This window comes from Pipistrellus kuhlii, unplaced genomic scaffold (genome assembly GCF_014108245.1).
Source record: "Pipistrellus kuhlii isolate mPipKuh1 unplaced genomic scaffold, mPipKuh1.p scaffold_m20_p_6, whole genome shotgun sequence".
Lineage (NCBI taxonomy): Eukaryota > Metazoa > Chordata > Mammalia > Chiroptera > Vespertilionidae > Pipistrellus > Pipistrellus kuhlii.
The window spans coordinates 50027149-50042167 of NW_023425562.1; the positions used below are offsets into that span (position 1 = coordinate 50027149).

The 15019-nt window shown below is 56.0% G+C and overlaps 1 protein-coding gene across 2 annotated transcripts in view; it reads right to left on the minus strand.

Moving 5' to 3' along the window:
- The window catches only part of VSTM2L (V-set and transmembrane domain containing 2 like), a 33724-nt gene extending 23605 nt beyond the window's left edge, over nt 1-10119 (minus strand). The window contains exon 1 of one of the 2 annotated variants that reach the window (XM_045574566.1): nt 9769-10119. In XM_045574566.1, the coding sequence (XP_045430522.1) occupies nt 9769-9889 (121 nt within the window). In that variant the 5' untranslated portion in view covers nt 9890-10119. The remainder of the gene's footprint in view (nt 1-9768) is intronic. The other variant, XM_036419286.2, reaches the window with a different exon arrangement.
- Between the last annotated feature and the right edge of the window lie 4900 nt (nt 10120-15019).

Consider the following 15019-nt stretch of genomic DNA (forward strand, 5'->3'; position numbering starts at 1 on the left):
CCCTTCCTCACCTGGAAGACTAGCCTGGCCTTTTCCAACGCAAGGACTATTCTAGAACTGGTGGAAGGTTCTGCCCCTCCCAGGGCCTTTGCACTCACTCTTTCCTCTGCCTGGGAGGGGGTTTAACAGCAGCAGCAGCAGCAGAGCGGGGTGGGGCTTGGGCTCCCAGCACCTAGCTGGAGTTCAGGGACGGCTCCTGGGGTCTCCAGGGGCATAAAGAGACCAGCTGGTGCGTCGCCGCAGAGCCCCTGCTCCAGCAGCCTCCCTCCCGTCAGCTGACAGCCAGCCTGCCCGCCCTCCCCCTCCCCGGCCTCCGCCTGCCTGGGACCATTAGTGCTGCTTCGTTTTGAGCGCTGTTTCCACTGCCATGCGCTCTGGCCGCCGGCCTCCATTAGGGACCCTTTCTCTGGCCGATGACAGCCAGCAAACAGCTCCCCAGCGAGCTGGCCGTAATTGCTGCCGCCTCTGAGGCTGGAAATGATTTTTTTAAAACCTCACAAAGCAAAACAGACACTCTGCCCCCTGCTCTTGCCTTCCCTGCCCTCCGCGGGGAACCAGGCCTGCGGGTTCTAAGAAAGGGGGTGGGGGGTCAATCAAGACCCCCAACTCCAAGAGACACCCTTCACATGCCATGGCTGGGAGAAAACAGTTTAGGCTTTGCCCCCTTGCTCTGAACGAGGTGTGGGGCCCCTGGCCCGCTGTACCTCTCTGGGCCTCAGTTTCCCCTCTGCAAGATGGGTCTGTGGCTGGACGCCTGGGGTGCCTCCAGGGGCGGTCACGATGAGGCTCTGACAGGAGGTCACGGGCCTCTCTGAGGAGCTACGTGAAGCATGAAGGAGAGGGAGAAGGCAGGAGAGGTCGGAAAAGAGGCTGCCAGGGGAGGAAAACGCTCTGGAAGAGGCCCTGAGGAGGAGGAAGCCGGCTGTGCTCAAGCACGAGGCAGAACACCGGTGTTCTGTACGCCCAGCACGCAAACCACTCACCCACGTTTCCCTCCTCCCCGGCACTGCGGCCAGCCCAGCACCCCGAGTCCACAGACCCAGCCCTTTCCCCTGGGAGCAGCTCCTCCTCTGGCAGCCACTCCAGCCTCCAAGCCCCTTACCATTCCACGTACATGGCCATGCCCAGCCAAACACCAGCCACGCCTTCCCGCTCCCCACTCAGCAGTCTTCCGAGGCTCCCCCTGCCCTGGAGATCAAGACCAAGCTCTCCGGTCTGCTTTGCCAGATACATACGGCTCTCCAAATGGAGCCCCTCCCAGACCCAGGCAGTCAGGCCAGGCTCTCAGCCCTGGAGGTCCCTGGACCTGGCTGAGAAAGAGCCCACCTCCCCCAGGAAGTCTTCCCTGACTGCACCAGGACACGGCAACCATTCTCACTGGAAACCTGCAGGGACCTCCCTTAGGATGACTCACCTTCCCATGCATTTCCTGGGCTCTCACCTCTGGTTTTCTGTCTTCCATTGTCGCTCCCCAACACCCACCCCCTGAAGACACTCACTCACCAAGGGGTCCTCGCTGGGGAAAGTGAATGAAGCTTCGTTCCAGGGGCTGCCCCAGGTCACGTGAGAGGGAGGCCTATGGGGGAAGGGAAGGCTCCAGGTTGACACCTGGTCCTGCTGCACACCTGCCCTGTGCCTTGGGGCCAGTCCTGGCTCTTCTCTGGGCCTCAGTTTCCCCCCTGGTGGAATGAAGGCTGCTTCTCCTGAGGACCACAGGGGGGCTTTGGCACCTTCACAAACCCTCAGCAAAACAACGATCGGTTTTCATCAGATTGTCAGGAGGATTGTGTTCTCCAACGCAGTTAGGGACTACATGAGTTCCAGTGTCCCTTGTAGCGTCATCATTTGGTTGTTCATTTTTCTATTCACTTCATTCATTCAACTGACATTTCTTGAGTGCCTTGTCCGTGTGTAAGTCATTATGATACACAGAATATATGTACGTATAATCTGAGATGTCATCTGAAGAAGGTGTGTGTGTGTGTGTGTGTGTGTGTGTGTGTGTGAGTGTGTGTGCAGAGAGGCAGAGAAAGGGAGGACAGAGGTGAGAAGAGGGAGGGAAATGGATACAGCAGACACAGAGAAAGGAACAAAGAAAGATGGAGAGAGATTTAAAGACAAAGATAGAGAGCAAAGAGGAAGAGACAGAGACAGAGAGAGAGAGAGAGAGAGAGAGAGAGAGACCCAGATAAAGACAGAGACAAACCATGGGAAAGAGAATGAGGGACAGCAGAGCATTTGCCACAGATGGGCACTGTCAGCCCCCCTAATTGATAGCTCTGAGTGAGGCCCCCTCTCCCAGCTCCAGATGCTCCCAGAGCCTCTATGCTCTGTCCCAAGGGCAACAGCTTGCTGGGGGGGGGGGGGGGGGGTAGTGCACGCAGGGGGCAGGGCAGGGAGGCTGGCATTGTAGCAGAGGCTACTGGGCAGAGGAAACCAGCCTGGCCCGGACGCTAAAGGACCACCCAGGCGCATTCCCACCCAAACACACTCACTCCACACACTGGCTCAGACAGAAACGCCCGCCCCTCCTAGAATACCCAGGCGGTGCCCCCAGGGTCACATGCGTGGCCCCGGGTCCCACAGCTCCCCACCCGCTGTGACTGGGCCGGACTTAGATCTAGGAGCCTGGACTCTCCGACTGACCCCTGCTCTTTCCACCAAACCTTCTTCTCAGCAAGTCTGAACCCCGAGAGGATCCGATAAAGCCAGAGTGAGCTCCAGAACAAAGCTCCTGCCCACACTCCCACCTGCTTGGCAGCCGGGAGTGGGCAGATGAGCGGCCGGGAGCTCCAGCTCTGAGCCCCAGAAGCTGGGCTGAAGCCTAGGGTTGCAATTCAACATGTGTGTGCCCTCGGGCGGGTGGCCTTGTCCCCGGGAGCCTCAGTGCCCTCCTCTGTAGAATGGGAGTGCGCTCCTCATAGAGCCAGAGGGGATTACAGGAGAGGGGGGAGGGGGACGGATAGGCACCAAACATGCCAGATGAGCATGGGCTGGTATTTCAGCTCCCAGACCCCTGAGGGCCACTGAGAGCCAAGCGCCAAGTACTGGGTGGAATTCTGTGCCAACACCGGCCCCACCCTCACCTGCTGATTGGAGGACAAAGGGCGAACTCAGCGTGGTTCAGGTGGGGAAACTGAGGCCCGGGGAGGGGCAAGGACCTGCCAGCCACCCAGAAGGCGGAGTAGGGGAAGGCCGATAAAAACCCAGGGTCCATTTCCTGGCCTTCACGCTAGCACCTCGCCTTGAAGGGAAGTCACAAGGGAGTCGCTGCGCCCACGCCTGCACATGGGGCGGCGAAGGGCCCCACCCCTGCCTCCTCCGGTGTGGGGGCCAGGCAGCCTCCGCCCACGCGGGCCTTCTCCCTGCCCCATCACCGAATGCTGTGTGGCAGGTAGAGCTTTATTAAGCTCTCACTGACTTCCGGCTTCTGCCCACTTCACCAGTTTTGGCTCCGTGGGGAAATAAAGCAGGAAATCCCTTTGTAGCATCTCCAACTAATAACTGGTGGGGTCCAGCGTGCGTGCGCTCTGTGATGAGCAGTTCACTGCTGACCACCCTCCCTGCCCGGGGCTGAGTGCCCTTCTCCGGGCTGCGCTACATCTCTGCTCCTTAGCACAATTCATGGGTACATGTTTACAGGTTTAGTTGAGCAAGTAGGGAGCATGAGGTGGGAGGGGTGGCCTGTGGGCCGGCACATCCGCAGGCCTGTCATTCCCATCCATGATGCGCCTGTGCACCACCTGTACTCTTATGACCTTAATGTTTTCCTATAAACGAACCCACTATTTTTTAATATCCCCCATTACCGTCATTCTAAGCAATCATATCCGTGAAATCACAGCTTTAATGTGCTGGTTATCTTTTCCTAATCTACATTAAAATAGATGCATAACTATTACAACAAAAGAGGTGTGTCTGGAGTCCGCCTGAAATCGTCTCTCCGGGAGGACCCGGTCTCTCTCGCTCAGGGGCCCTGGGGGACCTGAAGAAGGGCTGGTGGGGAGGTGGGTGTCTTCCCCTAGTGAGACCGCCACCCTTTTCCGGATCAGAGAGTCTCATCAGGGTCTGAGAGCGGAGGACTCAGCCTGAAACCCCGTTCCCCGCCAGGCTGAGGCATCTCACGCACCCCAGGGGGCTGGGCGTGGTCTGCCAACCGCAAGGTGGAACCAGCATTACCCGCCCCAGAAGTCCTTGCCATGGGCAGGAGGAGGAGCAAGGGTCCCAATCTTGTGATTTTTCTACTGAAACACCTGGATTCCCCATGAAATTAAAATGACGTGTATTAACTTGGAAAGAGCAAAAGTTTAAGGATTCTGACCTCAGACCCCTGCCTTGTGCTTCTTGCCATCTGTTCACTCCCTGCCACCTCCCTGTGCTGGGCATTGTAGGGGGGGGCCAGGACACGAGGGACTCTTGACTGGTCCCTGCCCTGGAGCCCCCAGTCATTACAATGCGGAGGTGTGGGGGGGCAGTGAGAGGGCCCAGATTCTGGCCCTTGTGTGCCCAGCTGGCCCCAAATTCCCTTGGAGGCTCACCCTTGCCATAATCCCATCAATAACTGCTTTGGTCCCTAAAGTTCGAAGTCATGGCCAAGCACCTGGAGGTGGGCTGGCTTCAGACAGCCACCTCGCCCCTCTTCCAATACCCACCCTCATGTGGCACTCTGTCACTGTCACATCTCCTCCCCCCTCCCCACCCCTTTGATTTCCTCAGCCTCCAGGGCAGCTATCAGGTCACTGAGGCAGCGTTTTTGGTCGAGGTTTGCTGCTGCTGCTCCCCTCCGACACCTGGTGCAGAATGTGGAGGTCACCATGGTCCCTGGCCCTTCCCCTCTCCCTCCTTCTCTCTGGGGGCCTCAACAGCACGAAAAGCACGTCCGCTGGAGCCATATTCCTGGGTTCAGATTCAGGCTCCTACACCTGCTCCGTGCATGACCTCGAGCAGCCTTTCAACCTCCCCTCCAGGACAAGTCCGCCCTCTTAGGTTTCTTCCGAGGATCAAATGAGATGAGGCCATGTAAGGCCCTCCCATGACACTCAAACATTTGCTTCCATGTATTCCTCCCCCCGTCCCCCCAATTTGTATAGACTCGGGGATAAGGTGATTCCAAAAGTCAAAGACCTACCAGGACATTTCGGGGAAATGCCCTCTTGCCCGTGGCCTCGATCTTACCTGCTGTGAAAGGGGTTGAAGATGGTTCAAGGCACCTTGCTGGCTGGGCCTGAGCCTTGGTGATTCATTCCAAAGGCTCCACCTCCTGCCCTGGCAGCTGGTTGAGAGGGACCACTCTCAGCCCTGACCTTTCCCACACACCCCCTTTGTAGCAGATTTCCCCAACACCCCTGCTGTCACCATGGCGATGAGCCGAATCCCCCATCCTGCTGGCCGCCCGCAGTTCCCCTTGCTAGGGGAAAGGCCGCGGGAGCCGCTGATAGGCAAGGTGTCAAAGCCAATTGGTGTGACGGACTTGGGGAAAACAGCTTGTGAGGGCCAATTCCCCATAGGACGCCAGGAAGCCCTCAGCCCAAGGCAGAGTGTTTACGGGCATAATTGATAGAATAATCACTAACACCCAATACAACGGCGGACACATTCTGAACATCATAACCTTCGGGAGGCAGTATTCAATTTTCTCCGTCTCCCAGCCACCAAACTAGCCAGCTGACGGACGGCGAGATACCAACAGTTCTCGAGGAACAAGAGAAAGCCAGGGTCGTTTCTCAGTGCACAGGCTGTTTGCCAAACGGCCCGGTGGCTCCCACCCCTCCCCCAGCACCCCGGTGCTCCCTCCTGGCAGCAGAGAACCTCCGGACAGCGATTCACTCAATGGACAAAGCACCCGGCCAAGTCAGGATCTTCGTCTGCACCGGGGTGCATTAATAAAAGCCTAGTGGTGTGTGTGTGTGTGTGTGTGTGTGTGTGTGGCAGGGTGGGGGGCGGGGTGGAGGATGGGTGTTAGTTGCAGTATAAGGCTCCCTGGGGCTCCTCTCAGGTCCACATACCTACTCCAGCCTGGACCTCTCCCTCTCTTGCAAAACCAGACCAAGCCTTCAGCTCCTGGCACCCGGCAATGTCCTGCCCCCTATTGTGCGAATACTTATGACAGTGGCTCCCAAACTCCAGGCTGCAGGAGAATCATCTGGGAAGTTTACTAAAATGCAGGTTCCAGGGTTCCATAAACAATCATTTTGGCCAATGGGCCTGGGGAAACCCCGGGTCTGCATTTAATAAACTCTCTGGGCGATTCCAAGGCAGGGGGTCTGCAAAGATCTTCACAAAGACCCCCTCCCCCTCCCGCTGGACCCCCGCCTTGAGCAAGCTCTGGAAAGATTATGGAGGAGTCCAGCCCAGCTGACTTTGTCTAACTTGCCCGTGGCCTCAGCAAGATACTGTCATTTTTCTGGTTTCTCTTGGGGGAACCCACTGCCTTGCCAGTCCTCTAGGGAGCTGGAGGGGGAGGGGTGCTTGGTAGGGACTGTGCAGGGGAACAAGTCTCATCACATAACCTGCTAAGCCCACCTCAAGGCTGTCCTGAAGCAGGCAGGCCCAGAACGGCCGGGCACACCTTTAACCGAGGCACAGCCCTCCAGCTCTCTGCACAGACTCAGCGACCTTGGGCAAGTCACTGGTCCTCTCTGAACCTCAGGGTCCTCTTCTGTCCAGCACCAGCCTTCCGTGAAGAATGTCAGCATTAGTGACTTCACACTGGCAGGATCTGGCAGCCACTAGCAGACAGTAGGTGTTTCATAAGCGTTAGTTCCCTTTCCTCCCTCCCGTACTGTGCTGATGGCAGTGAGCTAACCCTCTTTAATAAGGAAAAATCAAGATAGCTGCTATTTACTGAGCAGACATGGATGGACGGACCAGCCTCCGGAGCCCTGACGTCTCCCTAAAAGGCATAACCTTGCGTTCCCCAATTCATTCTTCATGCCTTCCAAACGCTCTCTGCGAAGTGGGCTGAAGGGAGGCCACAAGGTGGGAAGCGAGACAGATGTCCTTGAGGACCCGTCTGACCACGGGCTCTCCCTGTGACAAGCCCCGGGCCGGGCAGGCGGAAGGCGTTAGCTGGGCTGCCGGGCTCAGCTCAGATTGAGCTGGAGCGGTTAGCGGCCAGCAAGCAGTCGGAGTCCATGGGCTTCTCCCCCGGAGCCCCTGCTTGCAGCCTCCACCCCCCCACCCCAGGCACGGAGACACCTTCCTAACCCGGCCACACTTCCTGAATCAGCTGAGGACACGCAGAGCCCAGGAATAATGAAACGATCAGGCTCCAATCTGCTAAACAGCAATTTCTGGGCTTTTTCAGCACACACAGCTTTTATCAAATTGGTATTCTCCTCCTGAACACAAATGGCTTATTAGACATGACCCACTTATTCACCGCGTCTCGCTATCATTAATAACAGTTTCTTTTTGTGATTAAGTGAGTGGCTCCAAGCCCTTCCTGTGGTGGCGGGCTCCCCGGCGGCCACGACTTGGTGACTTTGAACCTGGCGATGCTGGGGAAAGGCAGTCCGGCCCCGCGGAGTTGCCTGGCCTCCTCGTTTCTTGAGAGACAAAAGGAGCCCCAAAGGGGTGACTCACTTGCCCAGAGCCACATCGGCAGTGTGTGAGAAAAGTCCGGTTCCGCAGCAGTCTGCCGCGTCCTTTCCATCTACAGCCCCCACCGCCCCCCTGCTCTGGGCCACATAGCTGACCTTTCCAGGGTTCAGAGGGACATTACAGCTGGTGGACAGAGCTGTGCCCCTAAGCACACCTGGCACCAGTGGTCGGTGGAAAGTGCCACGCAAAGGACAAACCCCGCTCCCCTATAGGGGACCACCTCTGGACTCAGAGTGAGAGTGGCCCCCAGGTCCTCGGGGTCTGGTCCTCAGATCCCTCTCGGAACTGCAAACTCAGGAAAGCCCTTCCTTGGAAAACCCTCCCAGAGTTAAGTTCCAACCTTGCCGAGGAAATGAGCGGAGCGAGGAGGGGAGCGGAAGGAGGAATTCCCAGTTTCCCTTGAACGGGAGGGAATCTGACAGGGAGATGAATGTCCTGGAAAAAAGCGCTGTCTTTTCCGACAGACCCTGGGGCCAGTCCCAGCTCAGCCACTCATTCACTGTGTGACCTTGGGCAAGTCCCGTCTCCTCTCTTGGCTTCTCCGTCTGTAAATTGAGGGTCAGAATAACAGTCCTCCTATTTACCATTGCTCCAAACAGATCGGTGGAAATTAGATGAGGGATGTGAAGGGTGCATAAATGATACACAGAGCAGTCACTATCAAACCTGGTAAAGCAGGGAGGGTGCAGGGAATCATAGTAGTCCAAAAAGAGAGACCCCAAGAAGAGCTTTGGAAGCCCCCCACACCCTCTGGAGAACCCCACTCCTGCGTCCCACCCCAGTCCAGCCAAAGCTGTCTTTCATTAGCTATCCCCACCCCCACGCCCTCACCCCTGTCCCAGAGCTTACTCTTCCCCATAAGAATAAATCACCCAAATCTCTGCCTTTTGTGCAAACCTCCCCCCTCCACCCCCGACCCGAGCCCTGAGCATGCAGTGCCCAGCACGGATGCCGCAGCTTCCCCCACCAGATTGGGGGCCTCTGCAGGGAAGGAATGGATGGAGGAAGGGTCTCCATTTTACCTGCGCCCTGCTGGCCCCATACCACAGCCTGCCTCGCGGGGGACAGGGGCCCCACAGCTGCCGCCTTAGATGATCTAACTCTGCTGCCAACTTGGATTCCTCTGGGGCTAGAATGAGCTCTGACACTTGGGCAACTAGTGCTGGGAATGCTTGCTCCCCAGCTCCCGCGGCTGGAGTTGATTTCCCACATTTCAGTCCTCCGAGGCAGAGGATAATGGTGAGCCGTGGTACCCTATAGAGGGATGGCAGGGCTTCCTGCCCACCCCCAGAGGCAGACAAAAACATCTGGTTTCCTTTTTCCTCTTCTATGCCTTTGGCTGGAAGCAGCGATCCCAACTATTCCAGTGTCTTTGAGGGGATCCCACCAAGCCTCGGTCCCTGGGATACACCCACCCCACAGGGGCAGATGCAGCCCAGGCTACCAGTTCACTAGAGGCAGAGTCTCCCTCCCCCCACCCCCCAGCTTTCCCAGTGGCATAAGGGACAAGTGAAGAGAGGGAGGGGGCAAGGGCAGCTGTGGGGGTACACCCACAAAGGGGAAAGGCAGATGGGCAGGAGAGGTGGATGAGCCAAGTGTGTTCACAAGTGTGTATGTGCATTTGCCAGAATGTCTGCGGGCCGGCAGGCAAGAGTTGTGCAGAGTGTGTGAGCCGGAATGCCAGCTGGCAGGGTGTGAGCCTGACACCACAGTGCCTGATGTGTGTGTGTGTGTAGTGGGCATAAGTGTGAGTGCTTATGAGTGAGGAGGGGAACTGAAAAGGTGTCTGGAGATGTGCGAGGGTAGGTGCTGTGAGTGTGAGAAAGCAGTGAGTGTGGCTCTGAGCGTGCTCGTGGCTGTGCATCGCGGAGATCGTGGAGGTGTGTGTATCAGCGAGAGTGGGTGTGGGGTGGGGGGGAGGAAGGGGCTCTCCGTGGGAGCCGGATCCCGGGTGCGCACGGGGTGCCCCCTCCTCTGCAGGAATAGCCGGGAGTGCGGAAGTGGGGGGGGGGGGTAGGGAGGCAGGTCGGTGGACCCGGCAGAGGGCGCTTGGGACTCCCGCCACTGGCCAGCGCAGGTTCGAGCCCGGGGAGCGCCAAGTTGGAGCGCGCAGCCAGGGTGGGGTTCGGTGGGGGAAGTCCGCGGGTGAGGCGGCGGTGAACTCACCGTGGCCGGAGACGTGGTTGTCCCAGGGCGCGTGGCCGGCGGGCCGCGTGGCGCCGCCGAGTTGCAGGAAAAGTGCCAGGTAGTGGAGGGCGCCCAGCGCCACCGCGAGCGGGGCTCCCATGGTGCGCGCTCGGGCCAGGGGCGCCGCCGCCTCCTCACATCGGGGCTCCGGAGACCGCAGACCCAGGGCCCGCCGTCCCCTGCCGGGTGCGGCCTGGCTGCCCGGCTGCGACCTCTGCCCCTCGCCCGCTGAACCCGACCCGACCCGGCTCCAGCCCTCGCCCGGCCCCGGCCCAGCCCCAGCTGCTGGCAGCGAGAGCACGCCCAGCCGGCTGCCTCCGACTGCGGGACTCTTCCCTTCCGCGGAAGGCCACCGTGCGCGGCTCGCCGCCGCACCCCCTCCTTCCCACTCCTCCCTCCCGCCCCGAGGAGGCAGGCGGCGGCGGAGGGATCTGCGGCTTGATTTATCATCAAAGTTTTGCCCAGGCTGGGATTTTTAAAGCGGTACCCTCAACTTTCCCCGCCCCAGAGCACAGGTAGGGGGCGGGATGGGGTGGAGGAAGGCACCCCAGAGACCCGGTTCCCTCAAAACATAAAACCGGATCCCCGATTCTGGCTTCAGAAGCAGAAATACTATCCAGCGGGATGAGAAAGGAAACCAATCGACCTGCCGCCAGATCCAAAGCGCACAGGGACTCCACAACTTTGCTAGCAGGACGGTGCCTGGTGGTGGTGGTAGGGGGGTGGGGGTTGGGAGGTTGGGGGCAGGTCGGGGTGGAAGTGACAGCGAGGAAGGGTAGAAATCAGGGCCAGAGCCCAAGAGACCTGAGGATAGTCCTGCCGCAGCCTTTGGAATCGTGTGTGATCATGTTCTGGTGTCCACCCCTGTCTGAATCTCTTGATCTTCCTCTGAGAAATGGAAATAATAGCTAGAGGACGTTGGTGAGGATTTATGAAAACGTGTGTCTAAAGCACTTAGCATAATGCCACCGTCATGGCAAGAGCTCAATATTTATTATTGTTGTTGTTCCCCTCTCTGGAACTCAGTTTTCCTGTCTGTAGAATGGGAGTGAGGTAGGCCAGCTGCTGCGGCTCCTTCTAGTGGATTGGATCACTCCTTTCTGGATTCCAGAGCACCCTTCTTAGAACGACTGGCCTAATGGAATATTAGGGCAGGGAGAGGGGATAGCTAGCGAAACCACTCTCATCAAACAAGAGCAGGAATCCAACTAGATCCTCTCATCCCTTCCTTGGCCGGTTTACTGGGGCTGTTGGGAGAGACTTTCAGTACAGACACATGGGTGGACTCATGGCCCCATCTAAAAGATGAGGAAGCACATTAAATTAGAGAAGTGTTTTCTCCGAGATCCTACAGTGAGTCTGGGGCGAGGTAGGTCCCTCCTTCGCTCTCATCCTTGGTCCATTTCCTGGCCGCTCTGCTGAGGGTTCAGCACCACGGAGGAGGATAGCGCCAACCCAGCAACCAGCCTTTAGGCCTCGCGGACTGAACTGCGCCTCCGCTGGCTCTTAGATGCGAGAGTTCAGCACCGTGGACAGAGCTATCGATGTCCCCAGGAGCCCTCGCGGAGTTCAGCACCGCGGACGCCCCGCTCTCCCTTCCAGATCACAGGCGTATCCTGTGGATAGCATTGTAGACAGCGCCCCAAGTTTGAGAATGGGGTTAGAGCCCTGGGGACTGCTCCCCAACGCTCTGTCTTTACTCTGCCCTCTCACTCTCCTAATATTATGGCGGGCAGACACCCGATGGGGCCCGTGGCCGACAGCAAATATCCATTTCATTCAAAATTAGCCAGCCTCCTGAAGTGTCGAGCACTTACAAGTAATGTTTCAACACAACTGACAGCCCCTATAGGACCAGCGGCGCCGCTCTGTTTCAGCACCATAGACAGGTCCTGGCCTGTTTAACCAGCTTCTGGGGCCCGCATTCACCAGAGCAAATGGTCGGTTTTGTTGTTGTTTGTTTTTCCGAATTGATTTACTAATCGCTTCCTTCCCACACAGAAGTGTCATGGATTCTACAAAAGCGTGGTTTTTTTTTCATTCATTAATTCATTTGAGCCCCACTCCCAATGAAAAGGACTCCACCGCCCCTATTATTAATATAAGAATCTTGAAGATCACGTAGCAGTGTGAGACTGATACCTAGGACCCTTTTAGTTCCTGTCTGAGGAGAATGTGGTGGCAAAACTGGCGCGCAAATTCAGGGCATTCTTCTCACAAACCACAGATTGGGAGTGAGGGGGTGGCGTCAAGAAAGAAGACAGGAAGAGAGAGGAGATTAGAAGAGAGAAGAGAAAACAAGTGATTGCCTGGGGGCTGCAGCGGAAGGAGGCCCGGGAACACACTGCTGCTTTGCCAGGAACCCACTTGCTGACCTTCTGGCGTCCTTTCTCCTCATAGTCTGGGACAGGGCTGAACCCAGTAACCTCTAAGATTCCTTCAAGGACAGACCTCCAGGGATTTTATGACTTTGAAAAGGTTTGTGCTGTAATGGCTTGGCTCAAGCCCCTCCAATGGCCTTGTTTCTTTGAGAAATCCTGGCTTCTTTAGTTTGCATCCAAGGTTCCAGCCTCACCTCCTGCATATACCTCTGCTCCAGGCACAATTCCCTCCATGTTCCCTTCCTGAACATGTCCTAACTTCAGCATGTCCTTACCCTTCCTAGTGTTTCCCCTCTGCTTGCATGCATGCCTTCTCTCCTATCTAGCTGAGTCTCCGTTGGCCACGGACCAGTCTGAGTCTTTCACAGAAAGTAATTCCTGTTGCCTTCTCCTAGTCTCTGAGCCTCTATGAGCCCATCACTGTGTACCCAGCACTATGCTAAGAACTTCAAAACATCCAGGTCATCTAGAGTAGAACAGTGTGATTATAAGTGTGGACTCTGTTTTTTGTTTTGTTTGTTTTTTAAAAAATATATTTTATTGATTTTTAACAGAGAGGAAGGGAAAGGGATAGAGAGCTAGAAACGTGGATGAGAGAGAAACATCAGTCAGCTGCCTCCTGCACACCGCCCGCCGGGGATGTGCCCGCAACCAATGTACATGCCCTTGACTGGAATTGAACCCGGGACCCTTCAGTCCTCAGACAGATGCTCTACCACTGAGCCAAACCGGCTTTGGCTGGACTCTAGTTTTAAAGCTTGCCACCTGCTAGCCATGTGACCTTAGACAAGTTACTTAGCCTTTCTGTGCCTGAGCTTCTCATCTGTAAAACAGATAATAATGCCTCTGTCACATAATTATTGTGAATTAAAATGACTTGCTACATGGAAAGGTTTTAGAACAGCCTGACACATAGAAAATCCATGATACATGTTGGCTATTATTATTAATAGAAAAGGAAACATGCTCAGAGAGGTTAAGAATCTTGTCTAATGTCACACAGCAAGCCAGGTGTAGAGCCATAATATGTTTGATTGCAGGGCCCATGCTCTTCGGCCTAATACCTAAGCACGTCTAATTCCATGTACCCTCTTTGCAGCTTAGGAAATTAAGACCCAGAGAGGATGAGTGAATTCCTCAGAGTTACACAGCCAACCACAACAAAACTAGATCCAAGTCCTCTGTCTCCCAGTTTGCGGCTCCCCCGCTGTACCATTCTGTCCCATTTGCATTTCCTACAGCACCTAAATTGCTCTCCACAGTTTATAGATCACATGCACATCCACGATCCAGCACAGGCTGCACAACGAGGTGGGGCAGAGGCTGGATGTGACAGGATGCATCGTCGGCCCGTATTCCTCCCCTGTGTCCTCCTGTCTCTTTTCTGCTTCACTGATCCGAGTGCCAACTGCAGGCACTGTGTGCGGAAGCGGGGAGCCTAGTGAAGGCTGGTGGTAAACACAGACTTTCCCGGAAAATAGGCTCTGGGAATTCACCAGAGTGGGTGACTTCTGTCACTCATCTCACTCGGGGAACACTCCAGGGGATAGTAAGCTTCCCATCCCCGGAGGCAGTTAAACAAGCATCCCTTGGTCTGGCGGAGACCAGGAGGCAAATATCACGGCTGTTTCCATTACCCAGATGAAGCTCAGAAGGAGAACATCATGCCAAGCATTTCTGTCGGGAATGATGATCTTTTAAAAGTTCCCCCCAAGCAGGGGCTCTCGCACTGTGTCCCCTCCTTGGACCCACGCTCCCTGGAGAGCCCGCACCCTCCCCTGACTCAGGGAGGCCACCCTCCCTTCCCTCCTTGAGAGGTGTCACTTGAGCGCCACGGCTCTGTCAGTGGTAACAGCCGTAAGATTTGTCCTTTTAATCCAGAATCAATAGCAAATTTCATTTAAAAATAAATTAAACCAGGCATTGGAAATCATTCACCGTGTGGGCCAGCACCCTATATAGTGCCGTCTAAATGGCTTCCTTTTGCTCATCTATCAATGCCAAGATGGGGGAAATACCTAAGCTGCCTGATTCATGGAGAAACTACTTAAATGTATCAGCCCCTTAACAATGAGCAATGTGAGCCCGGAGTTGCACCTTTTAACACACCAATAACATGTGGAGCACGGCTTCATAGGAGCTTATCAGAGACCCCTCGGTCACTGGCTTCAAGGGAACCCATTTGTAAGGGGGAACAATGGCTTCAGTATGTAGCTGCCTAATTTCCAGAATGTATTACTGAGCTCAGAGGAGCAATGGAATCCTATTAAACTCTTATCTGCCGTGGGAGGGCTGAAACCAGCAGGGGAAGCCCGACTTGGCATAGACATGCCCAGAAAACACCAGGGCTGACCCCGGGAGGCGGGGCAACAGGCCCAGAGCGGGTAGGCAGGCGGGGCCCCAGGTGTGTGAGAATATGTGCATTAATAGGGCTCCGGTTTCCGGGATTACCTTAACATCAGTGAATAAAACTTGGCAATAAAACATCGGAGCTGCGTCTCAGACAGCCTGGTGTATTTCACTCATTATAACAGGAGGCAAGGAGCTTGAGGTGTTCCCATTTCTCCCCCTTTAATTACATTTCCTAAATTGCTGGCCAAGGTTTGGATAAAGGGAGAGACTTATGGCTCTGCTAATCGCCATCGCGGCTCCCGCCCCATCACTGTGGTGGCCCTGACTGTACCAGTTCCAATATTACTAATGTGAAATACTGTGGGCATTGCCTGCCGGGGCTCTGGTTTGTAAAAGGAGATGCAACCTCAGGGGAGAAATGGGCTCAGGTTCAGGAAAGAGGCTTGGGTTCTAGGACTGGCTTCGCCATCACCTCGCTGTGTGACCTTGGGCAAGTC